Source organism: Anolis carolinensis, chromosome 1 (assembly GCF_035594765.1).
Source record: "Anolis carolinensis isolate JA03-04 chromosome 1, rAnoCar3.1.pri, whole genome shotgun sequence".
In the NCBI taxonomy this organism is placed as follows: Eukaryota; Metazoa; Chordata; class Lepidosauria; order Squamata; family Dactyloidae; genus Anolis; species Anolis carolinensis.
In genome coordinates, this window is record NC_085841.1 from 78,688,992 (window position 1) to 78,709,152 (window position 20,161).

General features: G+C 37.5%; 1 protein-coding gene across 8 annotated transcripts in view; it reads right to left on the bottom strand.

The window, feature by feature from the left end:
* adgb (androglobin) overlaps nucleotides 1-20,161 on the bottom strand; it is a 111,593-nt gene that overhangs the window by 16,824 nt on the left and 74,608 nt on the right. For all 8 annotated transcript variants that reach the window (XM_062977689.1, XM_062977688.1, XM_062977671.1 and 5 more), the window contains 9 exons: nucleotides 19,840-20,007; nucleotides 17,840-17,975; nucleotides 13,694-13,825; nucleotides 12,132-12,225; nucleotides 9,544-9,678; nucleotides 8,755-8,908; nucleotides 4,721-4,908; nucleotides 3,437-3,621; nucleotides 634-827 (listed from right to left, as the gene is read on the bottom strand). In XM_062977689.1, the coding sequence (XP_062833759.1) occupies nucleotides 634-827; nucleotides 3,437-3,621; nucleotides 4,721-4,908; nucleotides 8,755-8,908; nucleotides 9,544-9,678; nucleotides 12,132-12,225; nucleotides 13,694-13,825; nucleotides 17,840-17,975; nucleotides 19,840-20,007 (1,386 nt within the window). The remainder of the gene's footprint in view (nucleotides 1-633; nucleotides 828-3,436; nucleotides 3,622-4,720; nucleotides 4,909-8,754; nucleotides 8,909-9,543; nucleotides 9,679-12,131; nucleotides 12,226-13,693; nucleotides 13,826-17,839; nucleotides 17,976-19,839; nucleotides 20,008-20,161) is intronic.

A 20,161-nucleotide genomic window follows, 5' to 3' on the forward strand; every position in this document is an offset into this window, starting at 1 on the left:
GGGGGGAAATTGGCAAAAATGACATGACGGGATTTGAAAAGACCAAAAGTAAAGGATGTAGCTTTGGGGTCTCATAATTGTCTACAAAGAAAGAGGGGAATAAATTCTAAGTGTTGCTAATATGAACACACTTTCTTTCTTTCAAGCTTTCTAAATGGAAAGTTTAAAAACTGCAGAAGAAAGAACTTCCTCTATTTCACTGCACAAGTTTCTTCACCTCTTTCTCTGCCTCACGTTCTGCTTCCTATAACATAATAGTCTTTAGCATCAAGCCCATCACACCCATGAAATATTGCAACCCAACTCGAGACACATTCAACTTTTGTGAAACTTTTAGCAAAGGCATAACAAAAATCTGATAAGCTCTTGTGAGATTTTAGGGTATCTTTGTGAGATTTGGGTTAGTAACTATGGTTTTCTTCTCTGTGCTATCCAGCGAATGAATGTGCAACAGAATGATAGAAGAATAAAACTCTGTGTTGATACTAAGATTCATGCACTTGATTCTATACTCTGCTGTTCAAATACAGAAGTGGTAGGATGAGTTATTTATTCTATAAGGAAACACTTTAGCAGAAACTCTTCATTATCTTTTCTCATAACTTTCCCAAACATTTCTTTAAAATATCTCACCTGCTGATTTACACTCTCCTCAATAACAGGTACAATTACAGTTTCTTCTTCTGTTTGAACTGGACCTTCCTGTGATGTCTTCAATGAAGACTTCACATTTTTCTGAGTTGCCAGAGAACCCTTTTTCTTAGATGTGATAACTTCAGTCTCCTTTTTGGGAGTATTTTGAACTACTCCACCTTTACTTGCTGTTGCTGTGGAAAATACAACTACTTTAACAACTGGTGCTTATTATTTTGGATGCAAGTACTTAAGAACTTCAATTTCAAATATGTTCCTATAAAATTATCTGTTTCTCCCTCATATTATTTCTTCCTATTGTCTATTGTTAATGGTATTATGGCATATTGTATATATTCATGTATAACTCTAGAAATTTTAGTCAAAAAATCAACCCAAAAACTTGCACTGACTTATCCACTGGTCAATGTAAGTACTGAATCTTAACTTTAAAATAGAGCTCCATTTGAGTAAAGTAGCACAAGCTTAATCTGTCCTTGGAGAACCTAGAAGAAGCACTAATGCTCTCTATTCTCTCCACCATCAAGCAGCTTATTTTGAATGTCTAGGCAAGAAAACTGTGGTGGTGGTGACTAAGGGTGGCTGGTTCCCTGAGGCAGCATTGCTGTTTTTCCCTCTCTGTAGAATTATGTATCATATCATAATTTGGGTCCCAAAACCTGTCCTTGACTTCAATAAATGAGGTTGACTTATACATGAGTACAAGAATTCCCGAAATTACAAACATCCCTTAATTCTGAATGAGGCAAAGGAGGACGTAGCGTGTTTCACCCATGGGGGAGGGACACACTGGCCACCTCTTGGGGGGGGAGGTGCCTTTGCCCAGCCAGAGGGAGAGCCAGACTTTGTCCCACTGGAGGGAGAATTAAGCCCCTCTGCTGGCTGAAGAGGGAGCTAGGCTTTTTATCTGGCTAAAGGGAAAGCCAAGCTTTTCTTCCGGCTGGAGGGAGACCAAAGTCCTTCCATTGGCCAGAGGGAGAACCAAGCCCTTCTGCTGCTGGCTGTGGGGGGAGGAGGAAATGCAAAGTTGAATGAAATTCCCAAAGGGCATTCTGGCCTACCCCCTTCAGCCAGGCAGGAAGATCCCTGTCAAAGTCCTCCCAACAGATGACCATCCAGTCAGTTCAAAAATCTCTAGAGAAGAAGACACCCTCAGACTCCCTGGCAGTTTATATTTCACTAGATATGGAGGAGAAACCCCAAAACCTTCAAGTTGAACCTCCTTTGGCCATACACCAACACATACAATCAAAGCACCCTTGGATAGGCATCCGGCCTCCACTTAAAAACCTACAGAAGAGCCTCTTCCAGATTACAAGCCGGCATTTTCTACAGTTGAACAGCTCTTGTCCTCAGGAAGTTCTTTCTAATGTTAAGGTGGAATCTCTTTCTTTGTGATTTGAATCCATGACTTCATTGTTTTCTAGTCTCTAGAGCATTCGAAAACAATCTTGACTCTTCCTCAATGTCCCATCCTTTCAGATATTTGAACATGGCTCAATGATGTCCCTTCTGAGCATTCTTTTCTTTAAGCTAAACATCCCTAAATAAACCATGTGGCCCCCCAAGTTAAAAAGTTTGCCCATGCCTGATATACAGTATCTAAGATAAATCTTTCCAAAAATGGAAAAGCTAGACATATAAGTCAATTTGGCATATTACAGATGAGACAAATAATTCTGAACAAGGTATCTATTCAATGTATTGGTCACTGGGGGTGAAGCCAGAAGATAGACAGCACCAATAAATGAATGATTACATTTTGCAAAAGATAATTAAACAATTAAGGTATATGTGGTCACTAAAGTTAATTTGTGAGCTATTTAATGCCTGAGAATAATTCTACTGAAGAAGGTTACTGAATTATCATGAAGGTGTCTTTTCTCTGGCAGTACTCAATGTTATTTGTTGGATCCACACTTCAGGTTTTGGGAACACTCTTTGAGAAACTTGGGAGACTTTGGCCAGTGTAAAAGGAGCAGAGGTGATTTTTGTGATCCTTTCTTCCTACCATGACTTTCAACATCATCAGCCCCCTTGAGACTGTTTGGTGGAAAGGCACAGAAGGCTGGAAAGAGAGCTGACAAGTCTCTCTGTGGTTAATAACAGCATCCTACAGCATTTTGTTGTGCTGGATGGTGAATATCCATGTCATTTCAGGATGTATATGCTTTTGGGCATGAAAGCTGACTCCATGATCTGGTTTTATATTTAGAAAACTTACAATAGACATTACTACCATTGCATGCAAGTCAGATTGTCTATGATTATCTACCATGGGGTGTAGCAGCAAACATTTAGTAACAAGGACTTACCCTATATGCTCCTATATAAGTGTAGAAATGTTAGTTTAAAAAACTGCCCTCAAACTTTGGGTCAGCTTATCCATGTAAGTACTATACTTTAACTCTTCTCAAAAAAGGAATTATTCCCTTCTCTGTGTAGACTGGTGAAAGGCAAGAGTTTAGTCCATCCCAAGAGAACCCATCATGCTAATTTTGGTCTTTTTGATTGCCTGGGTGGGGAAATGGCAGCAGCGGCCAGGGACAATTGCCCCCTGAGGCAGCATTGGTGATTTCACTTCTCCACAGAATGTCTAGACTTATCCATGGGTCACATAAAAATCCATAACTCCAAAACCTGCCCTTGATTTATACATTAGGTCAACTTATATATGAGTATATCTGGGTAAAACAAAATAAAGGTATATATTCAAATCTACTGGCAGAGTTTATGTTCCCTAGAAACAGTCATAGCCCAACATGCAACAAATAAAGCTTACAGAAACTACTTGAAGGCCTTTCTGAAGATATGAAATGAAATGCTGGAATGACAACATGCCCCTTTCCAACAGAATTCACCATTTCTTCCTCAGAATCCAGAACCTGTAGTTTAATTATTGTATCTGGTTTAGAGGTCTGCACCTGAACAGTAGCAATGAGTGGCATTGTGACTTTTACTGAATACCTGAAAAAGAAAAATATTACAACTGGTTACTAACTGAGCCAGGTACCACTGCATTTAGCAATTCAAAAGAATGCAGTAATTGAAAAAATTTAATTGGGAATTGAAGTGTAACTTCAGCCTGAATACATATACACCTAAAATAAGTTATTTGTTAATATGAAAATGTAAATGAGGAAACCAAAGTATGAAAAAATAGAAAGAGGGATTTGAAACAAACCTTTTTTAATCCTTTTATTTGCTCTTGCAGATGCATTGGCAATGACCCTGAATAAACATTCATGTTTTCTTTGTAGACACTTAGAATAATATAGTATTCGATTTTTATGCCTGTTTCAGTCTCTCTGAATGTTTCCTGACTATTATCTAAAGTTCAAACAAATCCATACCTCAAAGCAGAAATGTGGGGAAAGTGATTCAAAATGAATCAGAATAGCTTTAGAGAGAATCCCTCAACATTTATGGTTAGCTTGTGGTCAGACTTGGACTCCCTTTGTGATCACATTGGTTTCAAAAACTGAAACACATATGCAATGTTAAGACTGGTCTTGTTTTTGTCTATTATTGGAAATCTGTGGGTTAAGTTATCTCTTAAACCACAGACCACCTATTATAATTCAGTCTAAGTCCTGCCACATGCACAATGGAGGACCTTCTTAGAGCAAGATCAGGGGCACTCCAAGTGGCTAGCTACTGGTCAAAGGACATTTAGTATAATGCCAAGTTTTTAAACTTTGTTTGTGTTTTTAAATACATTACAACTGTACCCTTGGTTCGCTTCTGATACAATAAATAAATTATACATCATAGGTTATACATTCAAGGGTGCTAGCAAATTACAGCTAGACCATCAATTGTCCAGTACTTGCCATAATCTTCAGTTGATTGGGGTATTTTCCAGTGTAATAGGCAGAAATTACACTGTATTTCACAGGAAATATTTCTCGATAACATTTCCTATTATTTCTCACTGTTTTTAATCCTCTGATAAATACATTATTTATCATCAATGCATCAACATACTCCATGCCTAAATTAATACGTACAAGTATACAGTCTCAAAAATTATTTGTAAATATCTTAGCCACTTCTTCAATTTTACCTGAATATTATATGTTTATCATTTGGCACATAATAGTCCTTAACTTCTTTAATGGAATACAAATTGTTTACAGCATCTCGAGATAGAATTGGAAGGGGACTGCCAGAACCTATAAGCCGAAGCTTCCACTTTCCTGCCATCACAGGTGATTCTCCAGTTTGAACTTCGGCCATAAAAGTATATCCTTTCTGTAACAAAACAGTTAAATTTGTAAAAAAACAAACAAATGAAACTTCATATTAAACATGATAATCCATATACAATATGGAGAAATATATTAATGAATAAAAACATAACTGCTGATAAGCCAATATATGCAAACCTATTATCCCACAACAGGTAAAAAGAGTTAAGAATCACTCCATTAAGGAAGCCATATATTTATTATTTATTTATTCGCTGCATTTTTACCCTGCTCTATCTCACCCCTTACTTCCAGTTTGGCAATTATTCAATGCCACAGTGAAACATATAAGCATACAAATACACTACATATTAAACATTAACGTGTCATAAGAATAAAACATAAATATAATTAAATGACTGTTAAAAACATAGCACATAATCCCACAATCATAGTCCAAGCTGATTCATGTATATTGCACTATGGTTGTACTACTCCCCCAAAGCTTGGTTCTACAACTAGATTTTAACTTTAGTTCTGAAAACCAGGAGGGAGGAAGTTGACCTAATATCATCGGGGAGGGAGTTCCATAGCCGAGGGGCCACCACTGAGAAGGTCCTGTCCCTCGTCCCTACTGTTACACCTGCGAAGGGGGTGGGACCAAGAGCAGGGCCTCCAAGGCAGATGTAATGTCCAGTGTGGGAAACAAGTTCAACAAAGTAAGTCCTATACATTGATGACATTTGGTAATAATCTTGAAACATCTTGTTAGTAGCTCCTACAATTTCAGAATACTGTAGATATGTAAGATCAGTATAATTTCAAACTGAATGTTCTGTATATGATATCAACATAAACATGATATCAAAAAGTTATCTTGTAACCCTCTGTTACCTTTTATATATATTGCCCACTATCTGCTACCACTGGTGCCTCTTTAGCCAATACTTTTGTTATATGTAATGTACATTCATTAAAATATAGTCTACATTACAGATAGTTATCAAAAGGTAAGTATGTTTGCATATGTAACTGCTCAACAGGATGCCAGCCCTCATATTTTTAATACTGTACTGTGGTGTGAATGAGATCAGCGGTTCCCAAACCTTTTCTGTCCTAGAGCCCCTCAGAAAATGTTTAACTCTGTCCCTAAGCATTGTGAACACACAACGTTCTTATTTCTCTCATCTCCTTCTATTGCCTGAGTGTTTTGCATAACAGAGTAGGTTTGGAGGATGGGGGAAAGGAAATCTTTAAAATATAATCAAAACCCTTTATTTTTGTACAACAAAATATTGGCTACAACTGCAGACATTTATTTTGGTACATTAAAATATTGGATTTATACCTAAAGTGATGAATGAAACTTTTTTTTCTTTCTTTTACTTAAAATAGTTTTGAAGTGGAACATTATGTCTGACAGCTGAATATGTAAATCTGGGGTGCCATCCAACTTGCTCCTAAATGAATTTTTGGTGTAAGCACAAGCTGAAAAACCTAATTTGGATCAAATAGGGGCATATGAAGGGGAGCACTGCTAAAACAGCATTTTCAGCTACTGACAGGTGAGTATATGTCTTATGAATCCTACCCAAAAGGTCATGCAATGGAACAAATTAAAATTTCATTTTTAAAGTGGAGGTACATTGGATTTCAATAAGACCTTCACACTCTGGTATGGATTTTTAAAAAAGATTTAAAATATTTTTTTGCAGAACCCATATGTTTTTGTGGAACCCTGGGGTTCTGGGGAACATAGTTCAGGAACTGCTGGATACACATTGTGAACATGTCATGCTATCCATTTATAAACAGAAAATATATTATATTTTGTATGTATAAAGGACTTGATTAGGAATCTTTGGGAGAAAATGTCACTGGCACATGGACTCTGGACTATTCTTGGGCTCAGAACTGAATTTCAAAATACACCCAAAGCTGTATTTAGGTGATGCACAACCATCCAGAATCAGTTGAATATCTGTTTCCAGGTATATCCTTCAGTACTTTGGTTGTCTCTGAATTAAGTTTCTATTTATTCATCTTCATAGAATCTAGTACTGATGTAAGGAACTGGTTTAGAACCAAAGCAGATTTACACCGAAATAAGGTGATTTGAATGTCTTCAGCTTTTGGTAGCACTGCATCTCAAAACTCTGGAATCCTTTTCCAGCAGTTTCAGATACATGTTAAATAGCATGGGGGCATAATAGAGTCTAAGGGAGTCTCAAGAGAAAGGTCATGGAGTTGAACATGAATCCCCCACCACAATATAATGAGTTTGCATTCTCAAGAAAGCATGAAGTCCCAATACCAAAATGTATCTCCAAACACCTATTCACAGAGGCAGCTCAGAATTATATCATTGTTGATGATACTCAAAACTGCTCAAAACCCAACCCTTTGTCACCCAGTGAAATTTCACTCTGTGAAAATGAGATGTGATCATACCCTGCAATACCTTGTTCAGAAATGAATCTGGAAACTGGCTTATAATTATGGAGTATAATGGGATTCACAAAAGGCTTTTTCAATAATCAACTTTATAACTGTTCTTTTGGGGATATTTGAATCCTTATTCAAAAGAAGCATTCACCATTTCTGTTATTTGTTCAGACTACTTCCAGCCTTCTGAAAGGCAAATAAAATATAAATGGCACACCCTTTTCATTACGAACCCTTGGCTTTTTCACTCTTATTAAATGAAACAGACATGAATAATGTATTTATTTATTTAAATAATAGATTAGTTAGCTTGGCTAAATTATAGGGTCACATTTTTGAGCGACTTGACTGGTTTCATTTATTTATATTTACTAATAAATACAGTTTGTACAGATAACAGATTATATGATCTAATTTTGTTGGTATTATACACACGTACAATGTATTTTACAGATGTAGTTGTATTCTTTTGGTCGCTGTATAACAGATAGATTCAGTTCATGGTCACATACAGTAAGTGGATCTCTATAAGAGTGATAATTTTACATTGGCTTAAAATCTGTTGCCAGTTCCAGCAAGAGTTCAGTTGGATTTAGTGAAAACTGATTCAATGAGTCTAATTCTGTTTGAGACTAAACAACAGGATATAGCCACCTTGAGTCACCTCCGGGGTTTAGAATGGCAGGGTAAAAGTATCGTAAATCGTAAATAAGGATACCAGCTATGCAGCTGTACATTAACTATTTGCTAGTGCCTTCAACATACCAACCACTTTATTCCCTGGATCTTAAGAAACAACCACTGTTCATCCCTAATTACACAATGAAATAATAAGCAGCACAATGGCAGATACTAAACTAGTTGCACAATGTCAGTATTGAGAGAAGGATATAACAGACAGGTTCAGTTCATGGTTGCATAACTGGACTTCTACAAAAGTGATGATTTCACATTGGCTTAAATCTTGTTGCCAGTTCCAGCAACATAACTATTGTGGAACCATATGAGTGATAGTTCACACCTCAGAAGCATGAGATAAGATTTGGCTACAAACAAACATAATTTAGTTCCAACTCCTTGTCCTTTGGATTTGTTTAAAAACTTCTTTCCCCAAAGTCACAGATACAACTTTTCAGGTAGGTATGCACATGATCCCTTTTAAAAAAGAAAGATTTATCTAATAATTGACATGTCTTTGGTTGTTTGTCCAAAATCCAACTTCTAGTCCCAATGAGGATTAACTCACGGAGTCAGTAGAATGCGCCTGAAAAGTGATTTAGCACACACTCACTGGCTCAATACGTCTACTCTAACTGGGAACAGCAATTTGATTCATGTAAACTCTTACATTTTGCATTTCAGGTTATAAAAATATTCTGTCAATTTTGGAACTCTATTACTGATCAAAGTACTTTTGTGAAATGAAGAATAAAAGCATTACATTTATGACACTCATGCTTCTCACCTTATTCTTTGTATAAAGATGTGGTGTAACCCTGAGAAAGATCTTAGGTATTTCTTCCAATGTGTCATTGTTGACAACATGCACCACGCAGGTAGGTATGGCTGAATAGAACTTTGGCACTATGAACATATCTTCAGGAACATAAAATACTTCCCTAAGATGAAATTGCAGAAAACGCTTTTAAGGTAGATGTGAATGAAACTTTTTCTAGTCTATGGTAATTTAGCATGTACCATTCATAAATATACAAAAAGGATTTTTGCAAAATACATTTTAAGCATGCATTTTCTCTCAAATGTACAGATTCACATAAATATTTACTTACAGCTTTGAAACAATGTTTTCATTTCGGCCCTCAAACTAGCCCTTGATTTTTACAAGAATTTGACTTATACAAGAGTCTCTTCGGTGGGTTAAATTACTGAGAAACCCATTGGAAATCCAGTGGATAACAAAACTCTGACTGCACTAGTCAGAGATGTATAGGCCTAGTGATTTAGTATAGAAATTAGGAAAGATATAATTTTTAAAATGATTGGCAAGAATCTGTCAGAGATTCATGATTTCATGTTGAGGAGAAGCAAAGAAAATGAAAAAAAAATAATCTGTAAAAGGGTTTTAAAGGAATAGATGAGGAGCACATTTTTCACTGAAGAAGATGGACATGAAGAGATTCCTCTATGAAGGCAATAGAAGAAATGCAACAAGAATGTGAACAACTTCAGATTATGAAAATAATGAAATTTAAAATAAAGTTTGCATATATGACTGAGTAATAAAGAAATTCACCTGAAGATCACAAACCAAAAATTTGGAGGCTGATCCGCATATGTAACTGTATAATCAGCAAAAGATGTCTTAGTCCATTCATCTTCAGAGCAACGATATTTTTCTATTGACTTGCATTTACTTTTAAACATATCTCTGTGAGTAACAAAACACAAGTATTAAAGTATTAACAAAATTTTCAATACATGCAGTCCCTGCGTTACAAACCTGAATCCACATTACGCATTTATTATAATTTATTTACTTGCGATATTTCTATCCCGCCTTTCTCTACCCCGAAGGGGGCTCAAGGTGGCTTTACATAGAAGGCAGCGTTTTGATGCCTTGATAATACAATAATAAAATACATTTAAAAAATAATAGAATTCAAGTAAAACAATTAAAACATGTAAAATGTTGTCTCACACATGTGAGACAACAGGAAGTGAGAGGAGATCTACCCCTAGGAAGGGAAATTCACTCTTCTAAGAGCTATCATGGGGAGGGGGTGTCAATTGAAGCTTTGTACTAATCCTTGTTTCCACAGCAACACAAAACTTTCAAAATCCAATTGTCATAGGGACAGAAAATGAGGCAAAATCTTCTGAATGGGGCAAAAACAGCAAAACAAATATTATAGGGGTGTTAATTTTTCTCTATGGTATCCAAACTATGTTGTTTAACATCTACATGAAGCTGCTGGGACAGATCATCCGGAGTTTTGGAGTTTGGTACCATCTGTATGCAGATGACACCAAACTCTTATTACTCATTTCCACCGAAAACCAAGGAAGCCGCTCAGACCCTGAACTGGTGTCTGGCAGTTGTAATGGACTGGACAATCCAATTGAAACCGAATCCAGACAAGACAGAAGTCTTTCTGATAGTCGTAAGGCAGATCATGGTATAGGGTGGCAATCTGTGTTGGATGGTATTACACTCCCCTGAAGACTCAGATCTGCAGTCAGGGGGTCCTTCTGGACTCATCACTAAACCTAGAGGCCCAGGTGTTGGCAGTGGCTAGGAGGGCCTTTGCACAATTAAAACTTGTACACCAGCTGTGCTCAGAACTGGCCATAGGTAATTTTCAAGTGTAGGCGAACAGAATTTTGGCACCCACCCCCCGAACCAATCACTGAAAAATAAAACTGTTGGATAAGCAAAAATGTTGGATAATAAGGAGGGATTAAGGAAAAGCCTATTAAACATCAAATTACATTATGATTTTACAAATTAAGCACCAAAACATCATGTTTTACAACAAATCAACAGAAAAAGCAGTTCAATACATGGTAATGTTATGTAGAAATTACTATATTTGTGAATTTAGCACCAAACATTGAACAGGGATATAGGGCAGTGTGGACTTAGACAACCCAGTTCAAAGCAGATATTGTGGGTTATTCTGCCTTGATATTCTGGGTTATATGGCCCTGAGGGTCCTTCCACACAGCCATATAACCCAGAATATCAAGGCAGATAATTAAAAGGCCACCGAAAGGGAATCTGGCCCCGGTATTAAAGAAAACTCTAAAATCAGGACAATAAATAAAGAACCACATTGTGAAAATGGGAAATCCAGACAGTAAACAATCATGGCCAGCTAACACCTCCCAAACAAGGATGCCCCCAGGGAAGAAGCAGCCAGGCTTTGAATCTGCAAGGCCATTAAATGCTTTAAAAACAGAGCTTTGCTTTATACATGACTAAGGTAGACCTAGACATGACATAGGAGAAGAGTGAATACATCTTTTCCCCCAACTGAATCAGATCCCTGGCAAGTGTGGAGAGATCATAAAATCATAGCACTGTACAGATAGACATTAGCACCACTGTTTTTTATCCAATCCTCTGATGATGCGGGAAATCCATACGAAAAGAATCCTTGATAGACTTATACTGTATTTAAAAATATGCAACAAAGAAGTGTCAACGCAGCTTTTTCATGTTAAACAGCTCTTAATCACCCAAATGTACTTCTGTATGAACACAGGAAAATTTCCAATACTATTTGTATATTTAAACATATTCTCTCCAAATCAATGTGTCCACACAAACAGTGTTGGAAATGGGCTTTCTTGATACAATCTGCCTACAGTCAGGTTTTAATAAATGAATTAATTTCTCCAAGGCACATATATTTATTTGAAGCAATAATCTGGCCTCTTTAAATTGTGCATTTGAGTTCATCTGTTTGTCCATAGGGGGCTAAATCATTCCGTTATTTGAGAATTAGATGTAATACAACATTCAGAGCAGAGTAGCTTGATTTAAATAAAGTACATTTTGATTAAAATGAGAAAAAAGACACATTAAATAACTTATATAATCACTCTACTGACTGTTATTTCATTATTTACTAAACAATAGCTGCAGTTCAACAATGTATGGAGGAAAGAATGTTGATTACTTTGGTAAAAATGTTATCAGATTGAAAAGATGCACTGCAGTGCCTTTGGACCAAATCTGGCCCAATAAAAACTATCCTGCTGTGTATGCAAATCTGGCTGTGAAAGAAAGAAAGAAAATATGCTTTTCTGAGGTAAAATGGGGGATTGATATATGTAGCATTACAAAAGCATTATATATAGCATTACAGTGCATATTACCTCAAAAATGTCAAAGAACATAGTTCAAAATTTGGCTCAATTAGAGCCCACAATTTCTGGAGTGTATCTTTGACTCTAGCATTTGCCTTTGTACCTAAAAATAAATAAATAGGTTACTAATAGATATTCAACATACCGATTTTTCCTAAATATATCAAGTGCAAAATATAATATTCTGGATGTTTGCTACTACATATCACTCCAAGTTGAAACCACTAAAAGGAACTACAGTCCATTTTGGATATTGACCGTTCTCTCCCTCAGTCCTCCGAAGGTAGGCTTGTGTTCATTTATAGACAGTTCTTTAAACTTCAACAAAAATCACTAGCAATGGCAGTCATAATAACAAAAATAATCAGTGAGCACTTGGGAGCCCACCTTGGGAGCTAAATGTAAGCTCCTTTGCAATTAGGAAGCTGGAGCTCTTGACAGTACAATTATAGGACCTAACAATGTGATCTATAGCATTGCTGATGTGCTGATGTATTACAATAGTATCTATGTGGTCTTCTCTGGTAATATCTTTCTGCCATCAGAAATAATGATACTGAAAAACCAGTAGACAAACATTTGAAACTCCAAGATTCCCATCACTGTTTAAGTGGCTATTCTGCTGCTAGGTTGAAAGACTGCTAAGGTATAAATCATTAGGAAATTCCAGTATGTCATCGGATGTCTGAGTCATGTCTTTAGACACAACATGTGTAAGTTGGCTTATCAGTGGCCAAATTGGTTGCTGCAGCAGTGTTAATAACTTGTCATTGTCAAAAAAAAACTCTGCATTTCATTTCCCTCTGACATCACTGCCTAAAATCTCTCCCACTGTAACCAACAATTGCAATGTATAAATATTCCGGATGATAATACATCATGCATTTGATAAAGCGGGCTATATCACACAAACATCATGCTGTAATATATGTGTCAGTCTCACAGTGCCTCTGGACTCCTTTAGAGAAGCACGAGGCATGTCGCTAAGCAGTGGCATGCCTCCCGCTTCCCTGGGTCCAAGCGCCTGCCGGGGGGATTAGTTTCCTCCCTCCACTAGGCGCCTGGGCCAAGAATCTAGGTTATCCGATTAATCCAAGTAACCTGAGTTGGGGTTCGCTCGTTTAAATCTGATAACTGAGATTCTACTGTAGATATTGTGGGTTATTCTGCCTTGATATTCTGGGTGATATGGCTGTGTGGAAGGGTCCTAGGACTTGTGCTACCACTTGGTTTCCTAGCTCTGTAGAGCAAGTATAGGGATTGTATTGGGAGGGGGGGGGGAATCTGCAGAATGATGTTTTTTTTTAAAAAAAAAAAGAAAAGAAAAAGAAAAGAAAAATTACTTCTGAAGCATCATGCCCCTCAACCAACTTGCAAGTCTAGTGATCGAAGTCCCCCTAACCCAGCCTTATATTTATCAGAAAATTCTCACTTCCCTTTTCACCAAGTTCTCCCATCCCCTTCCTCTAAGAATGCTAGAAAATAGTAAATAGACAAACTAAAATAGTGGCCTTATGTGAACTATCTATTACTAATGCATGAAAACCAAAATGAGGATGGAGAATCCCAACCTGGTTTTCGGCCATTCATTAATAGTCTGACATAAGTTCCTCGCCAGGCAGCTTGAAGTTTAAGCACAGCTTCTTCTTCTTCTGGGGTGGGTTCCTTATTTTGCCAAGGAGAAACATTTACCTCTGTCACCTCTGGAGGAAGAAAATGGTCATAATTTCACCGCTAGATTCAAGTTCGCATTAGCTGAAAAACAATGTTGTTGATTGGTGCGAAATATTTTTGTATCTTTAATTTTTACATTTTTACCTTATTTTTGAATTGCCCTGAGAGGGTTTGTTGCCTAGAAAGAAGGTATAAAAATAACTAACTCTCTATTTAGAGTCAATTAGAGTCATACACACACACACACACACACACACTTATGTATGTATGTATGGAGAGACAGAGACACCCAGAGCCCTATACTGAATGTCAATTTTTCAGAAGATGGAAGTACCACCATAGTTGGGGAAATCAAGCAGAATTACTCTATAAAACAAAGGAAAAACTTCTAGCAGGGAAAATTCAAGAGAAATAATCACTCAGTCAAATCAAATACAACAGTGTATGCTCAATAGTTAAATTATGTCTGGAGAGAGGGAAATGAATGGAACATAATTTGATGAAAGAAGGTATAGTTGACTGGCTGCCATTCTTAATATAAATGCTTTTGTTTTCATTACCACATGTATTTTGTATGTGCATTCTCTGTTATAGTCATATCAGACAGCAACTACTGAGAAAATACTATCTGCTATCAGGAGACAGACTTAATGAATAAGAATGGAAACTGTAAGAAATTAAAAATCTCTTGCCTCAATCTGTAATAATTTTAGAGTACTGAAAATAACACTCTGCACACTAAGACCTAAAATGTGCAGTCAAAAATTACAGTTTTCAGTATGATCAAATCTTACCATATAAATATCATCCCTCTCTTTAGCATCAACTGAATCACATTGTGAAATGTATCTGATTCACTAACTGCAAACTAAACAATTAGATCTTCTAATGTGACCCTAGCTCTTATTACTCATGCTTGCGTTCAAAACACCAAATGTCTTAAAGTTCAGGTCTAATAACAGAATCTATAACTTTGGAAGTATCTGTCAGAGCGTACTCATCCCCTGAAAACCAACTTCTAAAGCCCGGTCCTTGGGAAGACCTATATTTCTGAAAGTTGGGACTCTGAATAAAGAAACAATACATTACTAAATAATGTGTAAGATTTCAATAGACAAGTGATTGGCTGTAATTTCTAAATTTAGGAAGGGTATTCTGATTGTACATTTTGCCCTGGCACTGTGTATTAGAGGTTATATTGTGGTAGAAAAAGTTATCATGCAAGCAATACCCAATCCATTACCTGAAAACAGAACCTGAAAAAGGGATGCATGTATATACATTAGATAGACAATGGTCTGTCTACTTGGCATTTTTAAAAAAAGAATTATGTAAAAGCCCCCTTTTTTCTGCTCTATACTTTTCACCTTGTTCTGGCTTGTGTATTCTCAGTGGACACCTCAATTTTCTCAGGTTCTTACCTATGATTGCTAAAACAACTATAGTCTGACTGACTTAAAGCACTTTTTTATATACCTTCAAGTCAACTTCAAGACTTAATCAAAAGAAGCATGCCATTGCCTTCCTCTAAATCTGAGAGCGCACGACTTGCCCAAGACTACCAGTGGGTTTCCATGCTGAACCAGAATTTGAGCCCTTGTCTCCTGGAGTAATAGCTGACAACTTAAACTACTACTCCAAGCTAGTTCCCTCAGCTTTTTCATATATCAGCACAAAATCCTAAGAAACAATTGCATTCAAAATGGTAGGAGTCAAGATCCTCCAACAAAAATGATTGAGTGTAAAATACATTAAAATATTTTATTTATATAATGTATATTAATTTATGGGATTTATTGTCATATGTAATGTAGAACATCACTAGCCGAGATGGTTTAATTGTACTGTGCTTTCAAAAGATCATACCTTGCCTTGGAAACCATGAGAAAGGTGTGATGTAAATTAAACAAATAAATTCATGGAAACCTAACTTATCATCAATATTAATCACAATTACTAAAACAGATTTTTAGTGATATCCCATGTTATTATCAGATACACAGGACCGGCCCGAGGAAATTCAAAGAGGTATGCAAATATTTTTTTGCGCCCCCTCCCCTGCGCCGCAGGGGGCATGGCCAGGACTGGCCCCGCCTCCTGCGCCCTAACCCGCCTCCCACGCCGGGTGGCCACGCCTCCCATGCCGGGTGGCCACGCCTTCCGTGGCGCGGGCGGCGTGGGAGGCGGGGCCAGGGTGCACGGCGCGGGAGGCGGGGCCAGACGTGGCCCCGCTTCCCGCGGGGCGCAGTCAAGCTGCGGAAGGAGTTCTTCCAGGCCACAACCTGAAAGGACTCCCGCTGCAGCGGGCGCGCGCCGTGGGAAGCGTGGCCGGTCCCAGACCTGGCCACGCCTCCGCGTCACACGGCCCCGCCTCCGCCAGGTGTGGCCCCGCCTCCCAGGGGCTCAATAGCGCCCCTGGGAAGGTGGCGCCCAACGCGGGGGCGTGGCCAGCGTGCCGTGTTGGGCCGGGCCTGCAGATACAATACATGAATCAAGGTGAGTACTTATAATTTGGCTGGCAACTTTGATTGTCAAGTATTGATCAAAAAGTGCAGGACATGCTGGACTTTTTGCCCTTGTTTTAACAGTCACATGGGCAGCCTCATTTCTGCAATAAATGTAATGTCTTTAAAGCTAACAGTTTGAAAATACAAAAGCCAAATCGTGTTTTCACTATGTTTACTTTGGACTTAATGTGAGCCTTATGTATTGCAAGTTTAGATAAACGATAGGTGTTAATCTTTGTGTCAGGAGTCAATTAAAGCTGTAATCTAATAACAGCTGAGGAATACATATCGGACTCAAACATTTTCTTTTATCGTAGCCTATAACTACATCAGTGTTACAATCTGAAGCTTTTTTTTTTTTTTTCCGTGTCAGGAGCAACCGGAGTTGCTTCTGGAGTGAGAGAATTGGCCGTCTGCAAGGACGTTGCCCAGGGGACGCCCGGATGTTTTGATGTTTTTACCATCCTTGTGGGAGGCTTCTCTCATGTCCCCGCATGGAGCTGAAGCTGATAGAGGGAGCTCATCCACACTCTCCCCAGGTGGGATTCGAACCTGGCAGCTTTCAGGTCAGCAACCCAACCTTCAAGTCACTTAGTCCACTACGCCATCTGGGGGCTCCACAATCTGAAGCTCAAATACAAGGAGAAATTGTTAAACATTTTACAGAGTATAAATATAGGAATTTCAGATTATATTTTAAAACATGAACAAAGTCCATTAAAGTTTAAATAATTGTTTGAAGAGTGCACAGAGAACACTGAAGATGCTGACTATATTAATAGTTATTAAAGTGATCTGTGCACTCTGCAAACAGCGTGTTTCAGGACTGCCTATACTCATGGTGACCCTGTGAATAAGTCACTTCCAAAACATTCTATCTTCAATAGTTCTGCCGGGGTCCTGCAAACTCATGGCTATGGTCTCCTTGATTGAGTCTATCTACTTGAAATGCGGTCTTCCTTTCTTCTGCATTATTGTGTTTTCTAGTGAATCATGCCTTCCCATGTTGCAGCTGAAGTATCAGAGCCTCAATTTACTCAGCTTCTAGAGAGAGTTCAGGCTTGATTTATTTTAGAGCCTTTCTGAGTGCCTTTTTAACTATCCACTGTATTTGCAGAACCCTTCTCAAAAGAGTTTATTTCCTTTCTGTCACCTTTCTTTACCATCCAGCTCTCACATTCACGCATAGTGAAGGAAAATACAATGGCATGGACAATCAGAACTTTAGTGCTCAGTTGTATATCTTTGTATTTCACCATCATATTTAACTTTTTCACAGCTGTCCATACCCATTCTAGTCTTCTTCTGCAATCTACATTCTGTGATTATTATATTGAATTAATACATAATTAAATCAGTCACATCATATTAGGTGTGTTATAAGAGATATAAAAACAATAGAGTACATATGCTTGATGAGGGGATTCTTTCCTAACATTTGTGTCTCTGAGCTTGGAGTGTTATTTGCAACACTTAATTGAATTAGTAACAAAATATTAAGCTAAAGATATATTCTTTCAGTGTTATATATAGTACCTGAGGATTCGGTATCTTCAACAGACACATCACAGTGTTTAAAATCCAAAGTGAAACTTTTGTAAGCAAATGCATAGTTAGGAGGAATCTTCCCTAATATTTGTTTCATCAAATGCCAAAAAGCACAATTGAAAACCTAAAATGTAAGAAACATGTTGTTAGAATATTAATTTAAACATGATACATGTTTTACTTCTCATTTCAATAAAAAAAAACCAAAGGAAAAACATATACGTTCGGACATACCTGTCTGAACGTATATCCCCCCAATGAACCAACTCGGATAATCCAGGGAGGCCCTGCTCTCAATCCCATCTCGCTCGCAGGCACAACTGGTGGGTATGAGAGACAGGGCCTTCTCAGTGGTGGCCCCTCAGCTATGGAATTCCCTCCCCAGTGAAATTAGATCAGTTACCTCCGTCCTGACCTTCAGAAAGAAAGTGAAGGCATGGATATGGGTATAAATAATTATGGAATAACGCAATTTATGACCGGATTGACTCCTGGAATATGCCTTTGGATTGCGTTATTTTAATTAACTTGTTCTAAGGTTGATATGTTTTAATTTTTTTGGTTTTAATTTCTATGTTGGTTTTATTCTATGTATGTATATGTGGCATCGAATTGTGCCTTCTTTTGTGAGCCATCGTGAGTCCCCTTTGGGTGAGAAGGGCGGGATATAAATGCAGTAAATAAATAAATATACCAAACTACATATCTGTTCAGAGGATTTGCTTCTCCATAATACCAAAAGTTCCACTTGGCATAACCAGTTACAACAGTTTCAGTAACAATTGTGGAAGATGAAGTCTGAAAACGAAACTTTCCCCAGCTCTCTACTAGACAGAGTGAAAAATCAGAATCTATAAAATGACTATTTATTGCATAAAATTTCTTTCTGGTAACAGGTCAACCCAGCCTGTTAATGTGTTTACATAATCTTAATTTAAATGATATTTCCTTCATGCTTGAGATGTATATATAATGTCATAATTACTATTAACATATTTAATTAATGCCAGCATATCTACTAACAGCAATCAACTGAGTTTCAGGGTGCAAGACCCACCTTTGAAAGTCGGAAAACTGTGAACAAAAATGCCATTTTTTTACCTCAGAAAATATCTCTTTAGGAATCTCTAGGTCTTCCAGCACATCTCTATGTTCAAGTTGACCACAGTTGCACTGGAGGACCTAAAGATCCCTAGAGAGAGAGCATATTAATCAAATCTATAAATAATCAACTCCATAAAAATTAAACCTACAAATGTAGAGAGCCAACTATACCTTCCAATCCCCCTTAGCTATTATAATAAACAAACACACACTCTAATGGTTAACAACATATCAAAGACTTACTTAATTATCACCCATAAGCTCTAAAAAGACTCATAAGAGCAATGTCTTTTCTTGTTCACCAGCACTTCGTATTAAGAGCTGGGCTGTCTCTCAAGATACTATACAGTCATCATGACTGGCAGACATAAACATCTTTCATGAATTTGGTCTAAACCTCTTACAGCAATATACAAACAACAACAACAACAACAACAACAACAGACTTTATTTATATTCTGCCCTATCTCCCTGAGGGGACATATCTACCCTGAAATCTCTCCTGCTTAGTTTAATGGAGCTTATTGCCAGATAAGTTGGCATAGGGGTGTAGCCTTAAAGAGGGATTCCCAGAGGTAAGAGATTCAGTAGCCTGGTGTGGCAAATCCAAACTACCTCATAAATTTAAATCATTTTATTGTATTAATCAGTATATTCACACAGAACCATGCTGAAATAACTTGGTTAGTCTCAACATTGCTATTAGAGTCTTTCTTTCCATCATCCCTACATTTTTCTTTATTGTTTTGACATGATGTATTGATCTGTTAAGGCATAAAGAGCAGTTCCAAATGAGGCAATTTGACTAAAGGGTGATATAGATTAAAAACAACAATCACCCTATTTTACAATGTGATGGGAGGAATAATTTCCTGTTATTTCACCTTGAAGTGCTCTCTCAGTATTCCTGTGCCACTGAGATCAGGAGGGCAGTGTGCCAATTCCAGGTCTTTCATAGCTTTGGAAAGGTTTTCTGCATTCCCAAAACTAAGGAGCACAGTTCCAATGGCTTTCATGATAGCTGAAGCTTGTTCCATAAACCGGTAGCTCTCCTATGGAGAAATCATCAGTCAAAACCATTAAGAGCTTACTAGTACTCCAAAACATATAAATTAAATTCAGTTCATTTGGAACAACTGAAAGACTAAATTGATTATACTATTTTTTATTTTAAAAATTCATACATAATAATTGTTTTCACATAAA